Genomic DNA, 19,982 nt, shown 5'->3' on the forward strand with positions numbered 1-19,982 from the left:
CATGTGTTTTTTGGTCCTAAAACATTGGTAATTTTTTCCTATCTTTTATCTTTTTTTTCCCCTTCAAACTGGATATTTTCTATTTTCACTGATAATTTCTTCTGCTGTCTTCCAGCTAAACTTTTCACTGCAGCTACTGAACTTTTAAGTTGTAAATTTCCATTTGTTTCTCTTTCTTTCCTTTTTACGTCGCTTCTGTTAGAGTCCCCGTTTGTGCATTTATTACGACCATCTTTTCTTTTAAAGTCCTTGAACATATTTATAGTAGCTGCTTTAAAACCCTTATCTGTTAATTCCGTTATTTGGGTCATCTTGGGGTCAGTTTTTGTTGTTTTTTTTCTTTTGCCTTTGGGTCACATTTTCATGTTTCTTCACATGTCCAGTCATCTTTATTTATACACAGGACCTTGTGGACAGTACATTGTGGAAACTCTGGATTATGTCACTCTCCTCTGAAAAGTGTTGTTTCTGTTTTAGTAGGCAGTTTCATTCTTTGCAGAGCACCTTGAATTTATCAAGACTTGGTTTGAGGCTCTGTTAGGTCAGGTCTATTTTGGTTTTCCCTTTAGTCATAGAGCGAATCCCATAGTCCTGGGACATGAACTTCACTCCTAATGTGTGATTCACTTGGGATTTCACTGGCACACTCAAGGAATGTACCAAGTACCTCTAAGTTGCTGGAACTCAAACCAATGTCTTTCCCCTGCAGGGAGCAGCAGCTGAAATCTCATCTCCACTCAGTGGTTTGGGGGTGTTTTTTTGTTGATGTTTATGTTTTTGTTTTTTTCTTTTTATCTCTTCAGCAGTTTGCTTTTCACTGGGTTTCATGATGCAGCTCAGGTAAGCCTAAAGGATTTTAGGGGAGTTCAAATGCAGATCTGGGGCTCCTTTCTTCCCAGGATTTCTCCCTTTCTTTTTTTTTTTTTTTTAATTTTTTAAAATGTTTATTTATTTTTGACAGAGAGAGAAAGACAGAGCATGAGTGGGGGAGGGGCAGAGAGAGAGGGAGACAAAGACTCTGAAGCAGGCTCCAGGCTCTGAGCTCTCAGCACAGAACCTGACACAGGGCTCAAACCCACGAACCGTGAGATCATGACCTGAGCCGAAGTCGGACGCTCAACCAACTGAGCCATCCAGGCGCCCCAGAATTTCTCCCTTTCTATGTTTAGTGACTCTGGCAGCCCCCAAATTTGTCCTCAAGCCAATACAACTGCAGCTTTCTGCTTTAGTTCTGTGCTGCTCAGTTGCTGCCCAGACCAGAGAGTGCACTCAAGGGGAAAATCCATTTTAACATGGATTTTTGGCCAGTACAGTTTTTCTTTTTTCTTTCAAGGGTCAAGTCCCTTCCAGTTTCTGCCTGCTTTTGTTTGCCCTCCGGTGCCTTCGAATAGTTGTTTTACGTATTTCATCCAGAGTTGATAGTTGTTATCTGTGTGGAGGTTAGCCGAATACAAACTACTCGCCCATTACCGAATCCAGAACCTGCCAGTTGCTTTTGGATTGTTTCAGAGTCACTGTGGTTTTTTTCAAGTGATACTGTTGCCAAGTAAAGAATGAGAGTGGTTGTTTCAGAGACAGAGTGTGTCGATTTTCTCTCAGGGTAACTGACGGGGCGTACAGGTACGTTAGCTTATTCAGGCAGGAAGCGTTCTGACATCAGTGGTGCCCTCGGAAGTAATGATCAGAAACACGGGCACGAAAGAGACCCAGAGACCTGTGATGCAGACACTAGGATGTCAGTCCCCATTCAGGCACACGCTGTGCTGAGCACTCTGAAAAGTTAATCTAGAAAGGCCTCTAGAGTTGGAGAAGTTGGCAGTGGATGATTTGAAGGGTGGGAGGTCTTCCCGTACAACTTCAAACTGAGTAGCAGAATTTCTAGATTAAGGGACTGCACCTAGGTCATGCCTTTCGTGTCAGAGCATCGTCACCTGGGAGGAGTAGAGTGGCTGGCCTTCTGCCGTTCTTGTTCGAGGAAGGGTGGGATGAGAGCCTGAGAAATCAACCTTGGGCTTGGACTGAGAGGCTGAGAAAAGACAGAGAACGTAGTGTGTTTTAACCCTGGTCTAGGAGGAAGTTTTTACCAACACGAGAAAACCAAGAACAGTGTAGTAAGTTTTTCATAAGCGGTTCAAATTAAAGGAACATTCTTGGGGTGCCTGGGTGGCTCAGTGGGTTACATATCCGACTTGGGCCCAGGTCATGATCTCACAGCATGTGAGTTCAAGCACTGCATCGGGCTCTGTGCTGACAGCTCAGGCTCTGGAGCCCGGAGCCTGCTTTGAGTTCTGGGTCTCCCTCTCTCTCTGCCCCTCCCCTGCTCACCCTCTGTCTCTGTCTTTCTTTCAAAAATAAACATTTTTAAAAATTAAAAACAAAAAAAAGGAACATTCTTCATCCTGATTTGTGTCCTTCCTAATCTGGGGAGATTGAAAAGGTCCCTTCTTTAGTGAAATGATCATGAGAGGAAATGGGGTGTGTGTGTGTGTGTTTAAGTTTATTTATTTTGAGAGCGAGAGAGAAGGCAAGCAGGGAAGGGGCAGAGAGAGAAGGAGAGAGAGAATCCCAAGCAGGCCCCATGCTGACCATGCAGAGCCCAACATGGGGCTCAAACCCACAAACTGTGAGATCATGACCTGAGCCTAAATCAAGAGTCCAAGGCTCAACCGAGCCACCCAGGTACCCCAAAAATGGTGTGTTTTTTTTTTAAAAAAAGAGCCCTACTCTGTGCTGACAGCTCAGAGCCTGGAGCCTGTTTCAGATTCTGTGTCTCCCTCTCTCTGACCCTCCCCTGTTCATGCTCTGTCTCTCCCTGTCTCAAAAATAAATAAAACGTTAAAAAAAAATTTTTTTTTTAAATAAAAAAATAAAAAAGAGCCCTAACAAAATTAAAAATTGTGAACTCTGAACTGCCAACCACTTCCTACTCCCCACAAATCAGTTTTTTGAAATATTAACAGTCCATGAAATGTAGAAGCTTGGGAAACACGGTTGTAGAATTTTTTTAGATTTTGGGATTACTGAGTTCCTTGAAACGTTGGGGGGCAAAGTGGAGTGGGTGCTAGCCCGCCAGCCATGACCTTGTGGTGTGCTAGCGCCTTCTCCCCTTGCTTCCACAAGTGAGTCAGGACAAAGTCAGGCTGCAGCGGGAGACCTGTGGTGTGTGTGGCATCTCACCGCAGCGAAGAGAGGAGTGGAGCCCGCCATCGCGCTCTCTAGGTCACGTGACGGGAGCCGCCAGCCCATGGTTGAATACTTCCTTCAGGCTCCCTCCATTTCTTTTCCGTCATCACCCTTGAGGAGTCTTGTGAGAGATCAGGCTTCTTAAAGCATCAAGGTCACAGCTCACTCCTCTGCTCTCAGCTTCCTCCAACTTATCCCGCTCTGGATTTGGTTGAGGGAGCAAGTCTAGACCGTGCTTATACAAACTCACAGGTGCCAGGAAGGGCTAGCCTCTCGGAGTTCTGGGAATTTACACCCTCAGTGTTGTACACGTTTCTGGCTCCACATGTGCCGGGTGGATTTTTAGCAAACTGAAAGGAGTTAAGAGAATGACAGAAATGTATCGGTTTTAATTTATGATGAAAGTTGGAAGGAATGTTTATTTTAGCTGAACTGCAAAAAGTATGGGGGAACAGGGCATTTCTTTGTAAATGTCTGGGAGGTATAGACCTAAGGAGAGGGGAGAGCTGATTTAGCAGGACCCAGAGGGGTAGAGCTGAGATTCAGAGGATGCCATCCAGGGTGGAAAAATCCAGGACAAATTTTAAGAATGACTTTTGAGGCTGGAATCTGTTCTCTTTGGATCAGCTACTTCAGCAAACTGCCGGCAGCCTCATCCCATGAGTCCTTTGAAGTGGGCAGTTTGATGGCTGCACATTGAGATACGGGATATGGGTCTTTTATTATGGGGTACGTGGGAATATTTGGGGAAGTGTGACCCCGCCAGAGTAACTGGCAGACACTGTGGTCATCCTGAGCATCACGGTTAGTTGTCAGTGAGCAGCGGAACTGTGGTTTCCTCTTCTTGGTTAAGGCAACTTTAAAGGATTTCTGTATCTTCGGGGCAGCAGGAATAGGTAAGAGTTGGCCCCCTGGAACGACACTTGGGCGAGGCAGCCCCACATACAGGTCCCTGCAGTGTTCGCCTGCCGGAAACTTCCTATTGTTGCAGCCCTAGGCATTCCAGATCTTGCCGCCAGGGTGTGTGGTTTAGTACTATCGTGATTTCTGGTAAATAGTATAGCCGCCACCGTCACCACCGTTTACTGTGTGCTCTGTGCCAGAGATGGTCTCCAGTGTTCACAGTGGATCTGCAAGAGACTTGGGACCACTGTTGTTCTTCCCACGAGGAAAAGGAGCTTAGCGAAGACACGACTAGCCCAAGGCTACACAGCTGGAAAGTGGCGGTCCTAGGATTTGAACCCAGGACTCTCTCTCCTCTCCTCCAATCTGTCCCTCCGTCCCTCCTTTAAAATCATGGCTTTGGGGCGCCTGGGTGGCGCAGTCGGTTAAGCCTCCGACTTCAGCCAGGTCACGATCTCGCAGTCCGTGAGTTCGAGCCCCGCGTCGGGCTCTGGGCTGATGGCTCAGAGCCTGGAGCCTGTTTCCGATTCTGTGTCTCCCTCTCTCTCTGCCCCTCCCCCTTTCATGCTCTGTCTCTCTCTGTCCCAAAAATAAATAAAAAACATTGAAAAAAAAAAAAATCATGGCTTTTCCCCTTTCCTTCTTTATGGCAGATGCCCTTCTCCCCGCATTTAGTCACCCCTTCTTCAAACTGCTGTTCTGTCGGTATGAAGAGCATATCTTGTGACATGAGGCAAAGACAGCCACTTTCCAAGGCCAGAGACTTATATTGAATTCCTCTTAATACGCTTTGGCACAACGCTCAATAACGGTATATTGTTGGCATCACTTTTTGACCCTGACTTGACCCTTAACCCATCCGTTGGCTGACCGCACTACAGAGGTTAAGGGTTAGGCTGAGTTCCTTTTTGGTCCTCCCATCTTATTGAACACACCTGTATCTTGAGCAGATATATTTACTCTGTGCCTAGAAAGTGAAGGAAGGAAATGGTCCTTTGGTTTGGCCTTCCCAAATCTTCCCCTTGTCATTCTAGTCTCTCTTGTTATTGGGCAATTTTTTTTCTTTTTCTGGTTTTTTTTTTTTTTTTTTTTAGCCTAGACAGGTTCTTTTTGTAGTTTCTCTGTCGTTTCAAACCTGTTCCAGCTGGCATGCATCTAGTGTCTAGGAACTCACCTATCACCTGGTTCAGTGCAAAGCTTTGGCGTCAGAGACTTGGACTGGAATCCTTGCTCTGTGACTTAGAACAGGATGATTTTAGGGGAGTTAGCCTCTAAGTTTCAGTTTCCTTGTTGGTAAACTTGGCGGGTGGTATTGTCCTTCACTGGGGCGCGAGGATTCTGCATAGCGATTCTGCTAAAGCTTTGGCGTATAGCAAATCCTCAAGGGATGATGGCTAATACTATTATCATTCGTTAGGAATTAGCGAGGATATTCTTTGTCATTGTGTAGATTGGCTTATTCACCACGGGTGAAGTCTTTTTTGCTTATTCTCATTTTTCTCTGTACCTTTTCTTCTGTCTCTCTCTGTCTCCATCTCCTTCATACCGGCTCAAACTGATGATGAGTGTCACATATCATCGTTTACATCTCCTTGCCCAGATACCCTCTCCCAGAATTGAAAATACTATAATTCATAGACTCTTAGAATCACAAAATTGTAGAACCAAAGGGAATCCCCTCTGGCTTGACTGAAAATCCAGAATCATGGAGCCAGTCAGTGGTAGAATCAGGACGAGAGCCTGGATTACCTGGTGTCCAGTCTAATGTTCTTTCCGCCATGTTTTTTCCTTACCCACCTTTCACATACCCATATGTACACACAACTACAATAGAATCCACGGTCAATTGAAGTGGGTGAGGGTGTGAGGAGGCACCTTGTGTAAAAGGCTCTCTCCTGTCACTTGTAATTGTGGCGGGGATGTCAAGACTGGAGGTTTTGGGTGAAGAGTTGTTTTCTGGTCCTCAGGGCATCGGTGTCAGGAATTCCCAGCCGCCAGGTGGAAAGTGATTGTCACATCCAGCCCAGTTCTTCACTGAGCAGATAGATCCATGAACAACCCCCATATTGGTGCCCCTCCTCTTCATCAACCCTGCCTTTGGCCTCCTTTGTTAACCTGAACTTTATGCATCTGGTTTCTTTCATTTCTTAACTTCACATTAAAATCAGAAACATCCAGAAAAGTAGACACAATAAACACAGTAGTCCAATGAATAGCATATGCCCACCACCTAGCTTCAACTGTTATCAACATCAACGATAATTTGTCTTTCCTTAAATGATAATTTGTAAACTATCTGTTAATTCTATGCATAAGTGTTTCATATTTATACATTTTGCTCAATTATCTCAAAGCAGACCTAATGACGTGTCACTTTAATACTTCAGCGTGTATCTCTAGAAAAATGGGGATGTTTTCCTAGAAATCCACAATTCCACACCTCACAGTATTAGCAGTTCCCTGACATCATCCATACTTGGTCCATATGCATTGCCCCCCGTTATCATCCAAATGCATTTTATGGCTATTTTTTCACAGCAGGATCCAATCCAGAACCAATCCATTACATTCCTCTTAAGTCTCTCTGAATTTAGAATGGTCTACCTTTTTAATGGTGTTGACTTTTTGGGCCAGTTGTCCTATAGAGATCCCCCCACACCGGATTTGTCTTAGCCTTCCTTCCTGCTCTCACTCTTACTCTTGCAACAAGCTGGAAACATCTTGGAGGGCTCGATGGACATTGGCAACAGGAGTTTTTCCTGGGTGATGGTGCGTGCTTCAGGTGAAGCACCTTACCTCCCACTGATAGTGCTGCTAAGTCTGACCACTGAGTTAGGGTCAGGGTAGTATCTCTGTTGTGAAGGAACATTTTCTCCCTTGTGCCTGCATGTGATATATGGGGCGATTCCTTGGCACCGTGAGAATGTCTGGTTCCCCGTCAGTCAGTCTTTCACCTAAGAGCTTTAACATCTAGTGACCATCAAGTTTTATTCCTACACTTAAAGCAGATTTTGCATTTTGTTATGTCCATTTCCGTCTTGAAAGAGCTATGCGTACTCACAGGGGTCGATTTACAAGTTTGGATGGTCCATTACCTTCATGACCTTAATTCCGTGAGGGAGAAACTGAGGTCTGTGGTGAATTAGTTGTCACACCCAGGGCCGAGGCTGGAGGAAGAAGGGGACAGAGATGGAACTGGACACAGGTTTAAGGAGCACACACCAGCCCCTGTGTTGAATTCACATCTTTATCAGTGTTAGTCTTCTCTCTCATCAAGCATGTAATAACACCTGTCTTGGATCTTCTGTCCGGTTCTTAGAGAAAGGTGGGGAAATTTGCTCTCAGCCCATAATCGCGTTGAACACCAGAGCTGTGTTGCCCCTAGAAGCTGGGAGATGGGTGGGTGTGAAGTTTGCGAGGGATCTTGCTTAACCAATGTCTCTTCTGTTGGGAATCCATGCGTGTGTTTGGATTGCATTTTTGAAACAGGTTGCAGTTTGGATTTGGGAGTGACTCACATTGTGGGGTTTCTCTGGGACTTTCGAGAGTGTGTGAGAAGTTTCTAAACTCAAAAGGCTCCTTTTTTGGCACTGCAGCATCTTTTCTATTTCGGCATCTTAAGAATCTGGGGGAACCATATAAAGATCAGAAACAAGTCTGGCCCTAAAGGCTCCCTGTGACATAGTAATTCCAGTTAGTTGAATCTTGGCCCATTCGGATGAGACCATATAAAGAGGCCGCTTCCTGAATTTCCCGCTCTCTGTCTCTCACAGGCTCCTTTTTGTAGAAAGCTGGTATTTCAGGACCGCAACCGCCAGTCATGTGCTTTCAACTCTTCACTCTCAGTCTTTCCTGCCCCCTGTTTATTTTTGGAGAGAGCACATTTTTGCTTCTCTCCAGGAGCTATGCAGGGTCCTGCCCCCTCCGTCCATCAGGCGGCAGCCCCAGCAGGCTGTGCTCATTTCCCACACTCGGAGACGTGACTCCAGCTTTCAAGAGAGAACACGAGGGATGCGCCGCCTAAGGGCTCCCGTCGCCCGATCCTATTTCTGGCCCTCGTGCTGTTGCATGTTTTAAGACTCTCCTTCTTAAAGCACATTTGGATAATGTTACCTGGCAGTAAATCTGCCCAAATTGGAAATGGTTTTCCCAGCAGATGTTTTGAGGCTGTGCTTCTGAATTTCAGAGGCAGAACAATGAAAAGAAGAAACCAGGACCTTTTGAATTCTAGAATCAGGTCTTCTTTTTCGCTTTTAAGATCACTTGAGTTTTCCCCTCTTTTCCCCTCCAGGGTTTTGTTTGTTTGTTTGTTTGTTTGTTTTGTTTGTTTTCCCTTCTCCTAACACAGGGGTAGCAAACAGACTTCTTCCAAAGTCTTGATTCAAACAGATTGGTGATGTCTTCCTGAGTGCTTGACTAGGGAGGATTCTGGACTTGGTGGGCTCCGTGGAAAAAAAAACAAGGGCCCCAGCTGACTGTCTTAGCCTGTCTAGCCTTATTAGAGTAAGTTTCTAGTTTACAGGATGGAGCAAGAGCTAATTCCTTTTCCTTTAAATACCTGGGCCATTATACAGAGAACTCAGACCCATAATATTTGAGAGCAGATAAATCACATGTTCATGTGCTCTTGTCCTGCCCAGACCTGATGGGCAGGAGAGGGAAGGACCCCTGGCCCCAATCGAAAGGTTTGTAACCAAAGGGTTACAACTTCTCACCACACCAGGCAGGGACTGGAGCTCTGGAAGTCAAGCTTGGGAGCACGTGCATGTCTCTAAAGCACCCCCCCCCCCCCGCCCCCCAGCATTTCATCTGTCACCCAGGGAAACTGGAAGCTGCGTTCCCGGCAGCTGGTCCTAAAAGGACAACAGGAAGGGTGTGGCCTGTAAGTGTGTTTCCTATGAGATCACTCTGTGAGAAAGCTGCGACACTCTTTTTGAAACAGGGCCTATCAGGTATCTAGGTGTCTTCATAGCTCGTAGGAAGCGAAGCCAGACCCTCACGGGCTGGACTGTCCATTCAAAGGACCCGCCAGACCTTTTAAATTATATTGCTAAAAGCCAGTGAGCCACTTACATTTCAGACAGATCGCTTGCACTTAATGTCAAACCGCTGCCTCATGAACAAGTTGCAGCAGCTTCCACTTAACAGCCTGCATTGGAAAGTAACAGGTGCCAAGCTGCTCAGACCCCCCAGAGAGTTCTCCCAGGGACTCCTACCAATATGCCGATTGATCAGTGAATAGCGTTTGCTGCAGCCCAAGTGTTATTTATGTGCTCTCCTGGAATCCCTGTCCCTTGCATCTGGTTGCTTCAGGAACACTTTTCCTTTTCATCTCCATGTATATTTCAACTCCAGGGCAAGCTCCACTTTCCCCATGAAGCTTCCTCGCCCTCTCCTTGTCCACAGCACTTCCTGGCTTGCACAGTTCTGTTGAATCTTCAGTTGTGTACTGCCAGCTTATGCACTCCTGTCACAGTTCTGTCTTAACAATGCGCTAGGGGAAAGTGGTTCCAGTAAAACCACCGGAGGCGGCAAGAAAACTGCAGAATTCGGTGGAACTATCCCGTGGCGGAGGGGATCCCTCCTCAGCTTCGCCTTGGGACCATGGATGCAGCCTGTCCCTGGAATAACCCTTTCCCTCCACCCCTGATGCCTGCTTCGCACCTCCAGTGTGGCCTCTTCAGTTTCAGAGTAAGCCAGATGTCCCATCACGTAGATTTCATACAGACCTGATAACACTCTGAATTTGGCCTCTTCTCTACCTCACTGAACAGGGGTAACATTTGAGGACAAAGGTGCCATCTGTTTTTTGTTGTTGTTGTTTTTTAATCTTACCCAGTGCACATAGGACAGTGCCCAGCTCCCCACAGAGGGAACCAAGTTGGATTCTGGGGGTACTGCCTTTGTAACTTAATAGGGGTTAATTAAGTCTGTTTCATCTAGACAGGATATTTGTGTGTGGCCATAACAAGACTTACAGTAGGGAGTATTACAAAAAAGTTTTCTTACCCTGGGACCCAGGGTATGAGACCGAAACTAAGGATTTTCCATGAGGAGGGAGACAGCTCCCGCTTCGTGCCAAGCCCCAGCTTGTGGGGAGCGGGTTCTGCCTGCCCTTCTGGTCTCCCCTCTTCCTCTGCACTCTCTCCCAAGGTCGAGGTCGGCGAGGCTCCTGGTGGGGAGTGGGGAGGACAGTCGCAGCCTCTGCCCCACCCTGTGCATCTAAGGGGAAGGTAGCTTACACAGTTTTTACAGCCTTATGTCAACTCTTGAAGTCTTTAGTCACTTGTGAAAAAAAACCCTTCGATTTTGGAACTAGGTTTTCAGTCTGTTGGATGCGGAAGTATGACTCTTACGTGGTGATCTTTTTGTTTTGATGCTGCGGTCCTAATGTAGCAGCTGGTACGCTTTCCTAACGGGAGGAGCGTGAGAGAAAATGCGTCTTTGTGCTACCGCTGGCCGGCTGGAAAGGGCTCGCATCAGCCCCCCCGACAGCCGTGGCTTCCTGGGATTTGTGGTTAAAGGAGATAAAGCAGGTCGTTTTGGTTTTCAGAATCTTAGGGAACTTTATTAACCACACAATGTCCCTTAGTAGTCAAAGTGACGGCTCAGGCCGGGCTCAATTTTTTTCTCTCTTTTTTTTTTTTTTTTCCTAATGGTGGTATATTTTACTGCCCGCGGTCTAACCTTTCACATACTGACATTAGTAACGCCGCCAGTGATGATCACAGGGGAAGACAGAGTGCTGGCGTGGCGGGCACTGCTCTAAGCGCTGACCGTGCAGCCCCTGATTTAGTCTGGCCGTTTAGCAGTTACTCAAAGGAGCGCATTTTGACGGAAGTATAGGCTGCTGGTGCCCCTTTTCCGAGCCGTCTGATCTCCCAGAGCCCCTTCCCAGTTCAGTCTCTGCTCCCTCTGTCACCGTTGTCACCCCACAGTGGAAAACCGCCAGGACCAGGAGACAAGTGGCGGAACCCTGCCAGTGCGACCCAAGTTCGCTCCCTTCTCGCCCACTCTCAGCATCTCACGGCACTGGGAGAGTGCCAGGGGGACTCAGGCACCCCGACCTTGTGGCGCCCTGGATCTGACTTGGTTCATTCTGTGCTTCCCAACATCCAGAGCGAAGAGAAGAGAGCAGAGGTTGCCAGCTCTGAGGCCGTAGCTCCGGGGTCACTTGCACTCGTGACAGCGTGGGCCGGGCAGGTGTTCTCGCTGAGTGAAGTGGGGCTAGGGGTAAGATACGGGCACTCCTTCGGTGCGCATCCGGAACTTGTAAGATAAGCTCACACTTCCAGCCGAGAGATACGCTCAGGCCCGTCTTTCTCAAAACACCTGACCTGGCTTTCATTTTCCATTAGACGTAGGAACAGAGAGAGGATTCTGCACTGCAAGAGGAACAACAGCACAAGAGCAGTAGTACCAGAGGGCAGCTGCACTTGACTTTAGCAGGAAGGAGACAGAGAGGGCGGGTGGGGACTGTGGCCAACTGGAATGCGCCGGTCTTGTCCACAGGGGCAACTATTATCTCAGCCCCAGAGCTACTGGATCTTCGAGTTTTTCAGGAGAAGCCGGATTGTGTGTGCAGATCTTCCAGTTTTTTAAATATTAATTTAAATTTACAAACCAAAACACACAAAAAAACCCACTGTCTGGCAAAACACAACATGTGGCTATGGGTCTGTCACCTCCAAATTCAGGAATGTTCATTCTCACAAGATGGTCCTGTCCTTGGGTAAGGAAGTAGGGAATGTTACCTGCAGAAGTACAGGGAAGACGGCCTGTAGGCCAGACTCGTTTAAAACATCCTCAAGGGGGCCCCCTGTGGTTCAGTCTGGTTCTCTTTAACATTTCAAGTGTCCCCAGCACAGTGCTTTACACACAGTAGAAGCTCAGCCAGACAGGGTTGTTGGTTTCTGCTTATATGCAAGTTTGGTTTGTGGTAGTTTGGGGCTATTCCGCTTCCAGGTAGCTGGTCCTTCGACAGCTCCTGCTTTCGAAACAACTTAACCTCTGAGCTTCAGTTCTGGATTCCTGGGACAGAGGAATCGATTGGTCCCCTGGTTCATCCAGTGCCTGAGGGAAGTAGGGTTGTGGAGTAGAGGCTTCTCCTTCTGGCCCAGGGGTGGGTGGGTGTGGGTGGCAGGGACACCAGACAAGGATGTGTGGACTGGGGAGCAGCGGTGGGCATCTCCTTGGTACATCTTCTTTGGATTGGGATTTCCCCCCGATAGAGACAGACAGTAGCTTGTTTTCCACTTCTGCATTTTGGTCATTTCTAACAGAGTCCCCCAGATAGCTCCATTACCTGCCTCTAGCTTAGAAAAGTCAAGTTCGTTTTCTCTAACGTGGCACCTAGTATGTCCTGGGAGCTGAGTTGGATAGAGGCATTTTAGGGCTTGGTTTCTTCTCAGTCATTTCCGGAAGGTTCTGGCTTACACTGGTATCTAGATGGAGCATGTCCTTGGCAGGCTGGGGTGCTACTAGAAAAGCCAAAAAGAAAGTATATCTTGGTGCAAAATAAAACATCAAAAGTATAAAGGTATTTTGGCACATTGAGAGATGTTTTCTTCAAAAGTTACAAGTTAGGGGGAGCCTGGGTGGCTCAGTCAGTTGACCATCTGATTTCAGCTCAAGCCCCATGTCGGGCTCTGTGCTGACAGCTCAGAGCCTATAGCCTGCTTCAGATTCTGTCTCCCTCTCTCTGCCCCTCTCCTGATCGTGCTCTGCCCCTCTCTCTCAAAAATAAACAAACATTAAAAAGAAATTTTTTTAAGTTACAAGCTAGGCTTTAAGTGATAAATTTAAAGGATGTTGCAATGGCACATTTTAGTCTGAGGTTCTACAAACCACATCCTTCCTGCTAAATTTTACTGCTGCTTGTTTTTATAAAGTTTTATTGGAACACAGTGACACCTGTTTGCTTACTTATTGTCTGTGGCTGTTTATTGCCCTACAGTGCCAGAATCGAATAGCTGCAACAGAGACCGTGTGGCCCGCAGAATGAGAAATATTGAAAAAGTTGGCCAACCTGTGTTTTTAGTCATTCATCAAAGTATCTCCTTAGACTGAGAGCAACCGTTATAAGTATATGCAGTTCTTAGAAAAAGGAAGTTGATATTTCAAAACACAATCCTAGGAGAATGCTGGGCAATTGAAAATAGGAAATGTTCTCATTGCTGTTTTATCCACCTTGATTGACTCAGTGGATTGCTTGATGTTCCCTTGGTGTTTCCAGTTGAGATGTACTGGACCAGAATGCCCACACTTGGGTTCCTGAATGCATCCTTTGCAGGTGAATCCTTCTTCCCCAAATAAGCTGAGTAGATTTTTATCCTGCCAGTTTAGTTTATGTTTTTTAAGCAAACCTGTTTTACATCTTTTTTTATTACCTTTCAATTTATAAAAGATAAAGTGATTGTAAAAAAAAAAAAAAGTTAGAAAATGGACAACAGGGGCGCCTGGGTGGCGCAGTCGGTTAAGCGTCCGACTTCAGCCAGGTCACGATCTCGCGGTCCGTGAGTTCGAGCCCCGCGTCGGGCTCTGGGCTGATGGCTCGGAGCCTGGAGCCTGTTTCCGATTCTGTGTCTCCCTCTCTCTCTGCCCCTCCCCCGTTCATGCTCTGTCTCTCTCTGTCCCAAAAATAAATAAAAAAAAAAAAAACGTTGAAAAAAAAAAAATTAAAAAAAAAAAAAAAAAAAGAAAATGGACAACAACACAAAGAAGGAAATTAAAAATTGTCCATAATTCTGTCACTGGGATCCTCTCTCACTCGTGTATTATATAGCTCATTAGACACTTGATATTACGTATTAACAGTTTTTTCACCAAATTGGAAGCATATATGTACTGTTCTGCAACATGTTTGTTTGTTTGTTTTTAATTTTTTTAAGGTTTATTTCTTTTTGAGAGAGAGACAGAGTTCTAGCAGGGGAGGGGCAGAGAGAGAGGGAGGCACAGAATCCGAAGCAGGTTCCAGGCTCCGAGCTGTCAGCACAGAGCCCGACGCAAGGCTCGAACCCACCAACCGTGAGATCATGACCTGAGCCAAAATCGGACACTTAACCGACTGAGCCACCCAGGCACCCCTGCAACATGTTTTTTAAAAGTTAATATATACTGAATATTGTCATATCATGAAGTATCCTTTTTTTACCATGTTCTTCATTATTACATAGTATCTTCATGTGTGTATTCCATGATTTACTTCATTTCTTATTACTGTCTGTTTTGGTTTTGAATTTTTTACGATTCAGAAATGACACTAGGTCTCTCTCTCTCTCTCTCTCTCTCTCTCTCTCTCTCTCTCTGATTCTTTCTTTGGGATAAATTCCTTGGATTAGAATCACTGGCTTAAAAAGTATGAAGTATTTCTAAGGCTTTCAGTAAGCTTTGCCAAATTGCCCTATAGATCTTGCTTTTTTATATACCCACAGAAGGGCATGAAAGCACCCAGATTTTGAAAGTAAATTAGAAAGGCTACTGTATTTTTATTTGAAAGATTTCGATAGGCAGAATATTGGTTTAGGTGGCCTTAACCTCATCCACTGCATGCTTGAATGTCAATGGTGAGCGACTGTTATTGTGGCTTCTCCTTCCCTTTTAGGCTCCCCCTCCCAAGCCGCCGCGCAGGCAAGGAGGCTGGGCCGATGATTCCACGAAGGCTTCAAAGTAAGTGCGGCAGCTCGTGAGGGTGGAGGTGGGCATTTTGCTCTTGTGGGTTTTTTTCTTTCAGTTTTTATAACAACTTGATTGAGGTGTAATTCCAATTCCGTGTAATTCGCCATTTAAAATGGACAGTTCAGTCCTTCCTGGTGCCTTTAACAGAGTTGTGCTACCAGCACCTCCGTCAGTTTTAGAACATTTTCATCACCTACCCCTTTAAAGAAACCTGGTACCCATTAGAGTTATTTCCCATGCCCTCCGCCCCCCAACATCCCCAACCCTAGGCAGCCACCATTCTGCTTTCTATCTCTGTGACTTGCCTGTTCTGGACATTTTGCATAAATGGAATCGTACCTCATGTGGTCCTCTGTGACTGACTTTTCACTTGGCTTGACGTTTTCAAAGTTCATCCATATGTGGCATTCTGTGTTCTTTTTGTTTTATTTCATTTGTTTTGTTTTAAATGTTTATTTATTTTTGAGAGAGTGAGAGAGCGGGGGAGGGACAGAGAGAGAGGGAGACAGAATCTGAAGCAGGCTCCAGGCTCTGAGCCGGTAGCACAGAGCCTGACGCGGGGCTCGAACTCACGAGCCGCAAGATCATGACCCGAGCCGAAGTCGGACGCTCAACCGACTGAGCCGCCCAGGCGCCCCTCTGTGTTCTTTTCTTAAAAAATGGAGGGGGGCGCCTGGGCAGCTCAGTCGGTTGAGCATCTGAGTTCAGCTCAGGTCACGATCTCGCAGTTCGTGAGTTGCTAGCTGCTATCAGGACAGAGCCGGCCTCAGATCCTCCGTCTCCCTCTCTTGCTGTCCTTCCCCTGCTTACGCTGTCTCTCAAAAATAGATAAAACATTAAAAAAATTTTTTTTTAAATGGAGGTATAATCGACACACATTATATTGGTTTCATGTAAACAACATAATGATTCGATATTTGTATCTATTGCTACATGATCACCACAATGTACAAGTTAACATTCGTCACCATACGTAGTTACAAAAATTTTTTTTCTCGTGGTAGTTACAAAAATTTTTTTTCTCGTGCTGAAAACTTTTAAGATCCACTCTCTTGGCAACTTTCAAATATACAATACAGTATATATATTTTAATGTTTATTTACTTTTGAGAGAGAGACACACACACCATGTGAGCAGGGGAGGGGCACAGAGAGAGGGAGACACAGAATCCGAAGCGGGCTCCAGGCTCTGAGCCATCAGCACAGAGCCCCACGCGGGGCTCGAACCCATAGACTGTGAGATCATGACCTGAGCCGAAGTTGGACGTTTAACTACCCAGGCGCCCCCTGCAATACAGTGTTATTAACTGTAGTCACCACGCTTACATTCCATCTTCATGACTTAAGTCATTATATAACTGGAAGTTTGTACCTTTTGACCCTCGTTCTGTGTTCTTAAAGTAACTTTCTAAACAGAATGGAATGGCTGGTTAGTAATTGCAGGATTACAAACTACTTTGGTCTCTAATTCCTTGCACTAAGTCTTTGATGGGAAGTAAACCAGAAAAAAAATATTTACTACACCAGCAGGATGGCCAGCTTTCAAGTTTAACTATTTGATTTATACTTGGAAAAGGAATTTCTTTTTCTTGAAACACAGACATGACTCTTTTTTTTTTTTTTAAGGTTATTTATATATTTTTGAGAGGGAGAGAGAGAGAACGCAGGAGGGGCAGAGAGAGAGGGAGACAGAGAATCCCAAGCAGGCTCTGTGCCGTCAGCACAGAGCCCAATGTGGGGCTGGATGTCACAAACTGTAAGATCGTGACCAGAACCAAAATCAAGAGCCAGTTGCTTAACTGACTGAGCACCCCAGGCCCCCCAGATGTTACTCTTGTTGAGAAATTTCCTTCAGCACTTATTGCCTTCAAAGTATATATTTTTCTAATTCTTTTCCTCCCTTCATTTACACACACACACACACACACACACACACACACACACACACACACACGTTTCCCCCTCTGAATCATTTGAAAACAAGTTGCAGACATCATGACATTTCACCTCTAAATACTTCAGCATGCATCTCTCAAGATTAAGGACATTCTCCAGATAATCACAGTATGATTATCATATCCAAGTAATTTCATAATGAATTAACAGTTAGTATATAGTTTATATTTAAATTTACCCAGTTGTCCCCAAATGTCTTTTATGGCTCCAGGATCCTGTCAGAGTTCACACATTGTGTTGAGTCGTTCTACCTCTTTATCTAAAATCATTTTTATTTAAATCTATCCGGATAAGTGCAGTTAAAGATAAATTTATCTTCTCTAAAATCTCTCTCTTGATCTGAAATAATTCCAATTCCTCCCCCGCTCTCCCAGACTTTTTTGAGGAGTCCAGGCCAGTTGTCTTACAGAATGTCATACATTCTGGTTTTCTCTGATTGGTTCCTCATGCTTAGGTTCAAATTGTAGGTTTCGGGCAAGAACAGGTGATTTTGTATACTTCTTATCATATCAAAGTGGCATAGAAACACGTACTCAGAGATGCCTCACTCCCATCCTTATTCCCTCCTCCTCATTCCCATCCATCCCATCCAGTAACCTCTGTATTAGTTTCTGGTCTGTCCTTCCTATCTTGTCTTTTTCTTGCTTTTGCAGAATTAAACACACACGTATGCAATTTTAATTTATTCTTCTTTGTTTCTATACATTAGGATTCAGCAAACTTTGACCCACAGGCTAGCTGCCAGTTTTCATAGATCATGTCTTATCAGAACACAGCCACACCCTTTCATTTTAAAAATTCAGATCTCTTATCTGTTTGGAATTAATTCTAGCCTACCATATAAAGCATGGATTCAGTTTTAATCTTTTTTGAAGTGGCTATTGCCCACGCCCGCCGTTTATTTAAAAATGCATCTTTCTCCAGGGAATTTAGAACCCATCTTTATCATAGTCTCCGTCTTTGTACCTGAGTCTCCTTTTGGACCTGTTACTCTGTTCCGGTGGACTTTCTGTCTGTCCGTACGCCAGTAGATGCCACACTCTTTGCGTTATGGAACACAGCACTACTTATCAGTGCTAACCGAGAACAAGAAGGTAACGCTGCAGTATTAGTGAGAGTCTTAGAGAGTAGCCCCATTTTTCTAAGCTATTAGGGGATTTTAGTGCTTGTAATAGCTGGAATTTATTTTGAAGTATGGAGATGAGACAAATCCTATATCTGCTCCTTAGAGAACAAAAGAGAATCTCAAAAATGGATCTATTAAGTGAATGTATCAGTGTACGTATTAAAGATTGTTCCAGATCAGATCAGCTTGCTCTTGGAAAAAGATGCTTTTCCATTTCGTATGTTACTTCTCAGTGTATTGTCTTGCGTGGCTCCTTGGTCTGTGGCCTAGTCCTGAAGCTGCTGGGGGGCCCAGGCCTCCTCCTCGAACCTCCTCTCTTCGGCGTCAACCCTCACTCTTGCACGATCTCAACCCAGTCTTGGGAGTTTTACTATCACCTTCACAGTGACGACTTCAAAATATATATCCCTCCAGGCCTTTCCCTGAACATCCAGTTATCCACGTGATGTTTCTACTTGAAGACACAACTCGGTCATAGCACGTCTGAATCAGTCCTCTTCATTGCCGCCCCTTCCATCCCATCCCCTAACCTGTACCTCCCAGAGTTTCCCTCACATCTCCGTAAATGGTGACTCTTCTCTTCCCCATTTCCCAGGCCATAAACTTTGGAATCCTCTTGGACCCTTCTCTTGGTCTCAACTCATGTTCAGTCTGTCAGCAAACTGGCTCAGGTCTACAGATGAAATACATCTGCTGTGTGTCCTGCCAGTGCTTGGCTACAGTCACCGTCATTTTTAGCATTGACTCAAGTGAGAACGTCCTGACTGGTCTCCTCCCTTCATCCTTGCCTCCCTCTGTCTTATCTCTACGGAGGCAGAGTGACTTTTTTAAAGCATAAGTGAGATCATTTCACGTCTGTTGAGAACTCTCCAGTGGTATTCCCCATAGTCAAAGTACATCACAAAGCTTTTACCATGGCTTACAAGGCTCTACCTGACCTCACTTTATATAAAGTAGCACCCTGGTCACTCTGTGTTCCCATCTCTTGCTTTATGTGCCAGCATGTGACATATATGCATACATGTGCGTGTGTGTGTTTGTGTACACGTGGATATGTTACCTTTTTCTCTCTACTGTGATATAAACTTCTTGAGAGGAGACATACTCTGATTTACCTATGCCCAGTACCTCGAATAGTGCTGGTCCATAGTAAGTGCTCAGTGACTGTTTATTGAACATATGAGTGATCGCATCAGTGTTTTTGCTATCAGATCGAGCCACTCTGCTATCAGTGTGGAATGTGGAGGTCTGAAAGGTTGGAGCCGCTTTGGGGAAGGTACTAGTCTGTATGAAGGAAGATAAGAGCTGAACTAGGGCACTGGTGTGAGCACGGAGAGGAGAGGAGCTTTGGAGACGTTTCGGAGATAGAGTTCACGGACGTGCCATTGGTCGGAGGTAGGGCAAAGGAGGGAGGAGGGGAGGGTCACCACAAGGCGCCTCGCTTTGATGGCTGGTTGGGTAGTGGTGCCGTCAGATAGGGAATGCAGGAGAAACCTGATTCGTAGGCTGGTGGTGGTCCACATAGATAATTTCCACAGTTTGGGAGTCTGGAAGGGAGGTCAAAGGAGAGGTGCAACTTGGATCATCTACGCAAATAGAAGTCAAGGATGGAGCCTTGGATTTGGCTGTTTGGAGGTTACTAGGGACCTTTGAAAAAGTGGTACTGTGATTTGCACTGGGGCAGAAGCCAGATGATGGGCTGAAAAGGAATGGAGGTGGGAAATGGTGATCTGGTCTCCTTCCCTGAGAAAGAAAGGAGATAATGGGACGGTATTTGAGAGTGGTTTGTGTTGAGAACGATGTGTGTAATACGTGGGGAAAGAGTGACTGCAGGTGAAATAGGGATTTGACCAAGCAGATCCTTGGAAGGATAGGACCTTCCAAGAGAGATTAATTAACCTTGGACAGAAGGAGGCGAGGACGTTTTTCCTCCAAGATAGGGAGCTTGGACAAGTTGGGTAAGTGATCAAGAAGAATTCAGGGAGTAGGGAATTGGGGGAAGTTCATTTTGGATTGGCCTCTTGGTTTTCTTCTTTTTTCAAAGTAGAAAGGTACACTGTTGAGTTCACTGGAGCAAAGGAGAGCTGGTCTCAGGAGGCAGGCGGAGTAGATGTGAGGCAGGAAGAGGATGGGCACT

The 19,982-nt window shown here is 45.6% G+C and overlaps 1 protein-coding gene across 4 annotated transcripts in view; it reads left to right on the forward strand.

Annotated features, from left to right (window-relative positions):
• The window catches only part of IFT43 (intraflagellar transport 43), an 81,096-nt gene that overhangs the window by 15,185 nt on the left and 45,929 nt on the right, over positions 1-19,982 (forward strand). For 3 of the 4 annotated variants that reach the window (XM_053889633.1, XM_053889636.1, XM_053889634.1), the window contains exon 3: positions 14,690-14,754. In XM_053889633.1, coding sequence (XP_053745608.1) covers positions 14,690-14,754 — 65 coding nt within the window. Of the gene's footprint in view, positions 1-13,321; positions 13,379-14,689; positions 14,755-19,982 lie in introns of all 4 variants that reach the window. The other variant, XM_053889635.1, reaches the window with a different exon arrangement.

This window comes from Panthera pardus, unplaced genomic scaffold (genome assembly GCF_024362965.1).
Source record: "Panthera pardus isolate Hobbes unplaced genomic scaffold, ASM2436296v1 HiC_scaffold_24, whole genome shotgun sequence".
Classification (NCBI taxonomy): domain Eukaryota; kingdom Metazoa; phylum Chordata; class Mammalia; order Carnivora; family Felidae; genus Panthera; species Panthera pardus.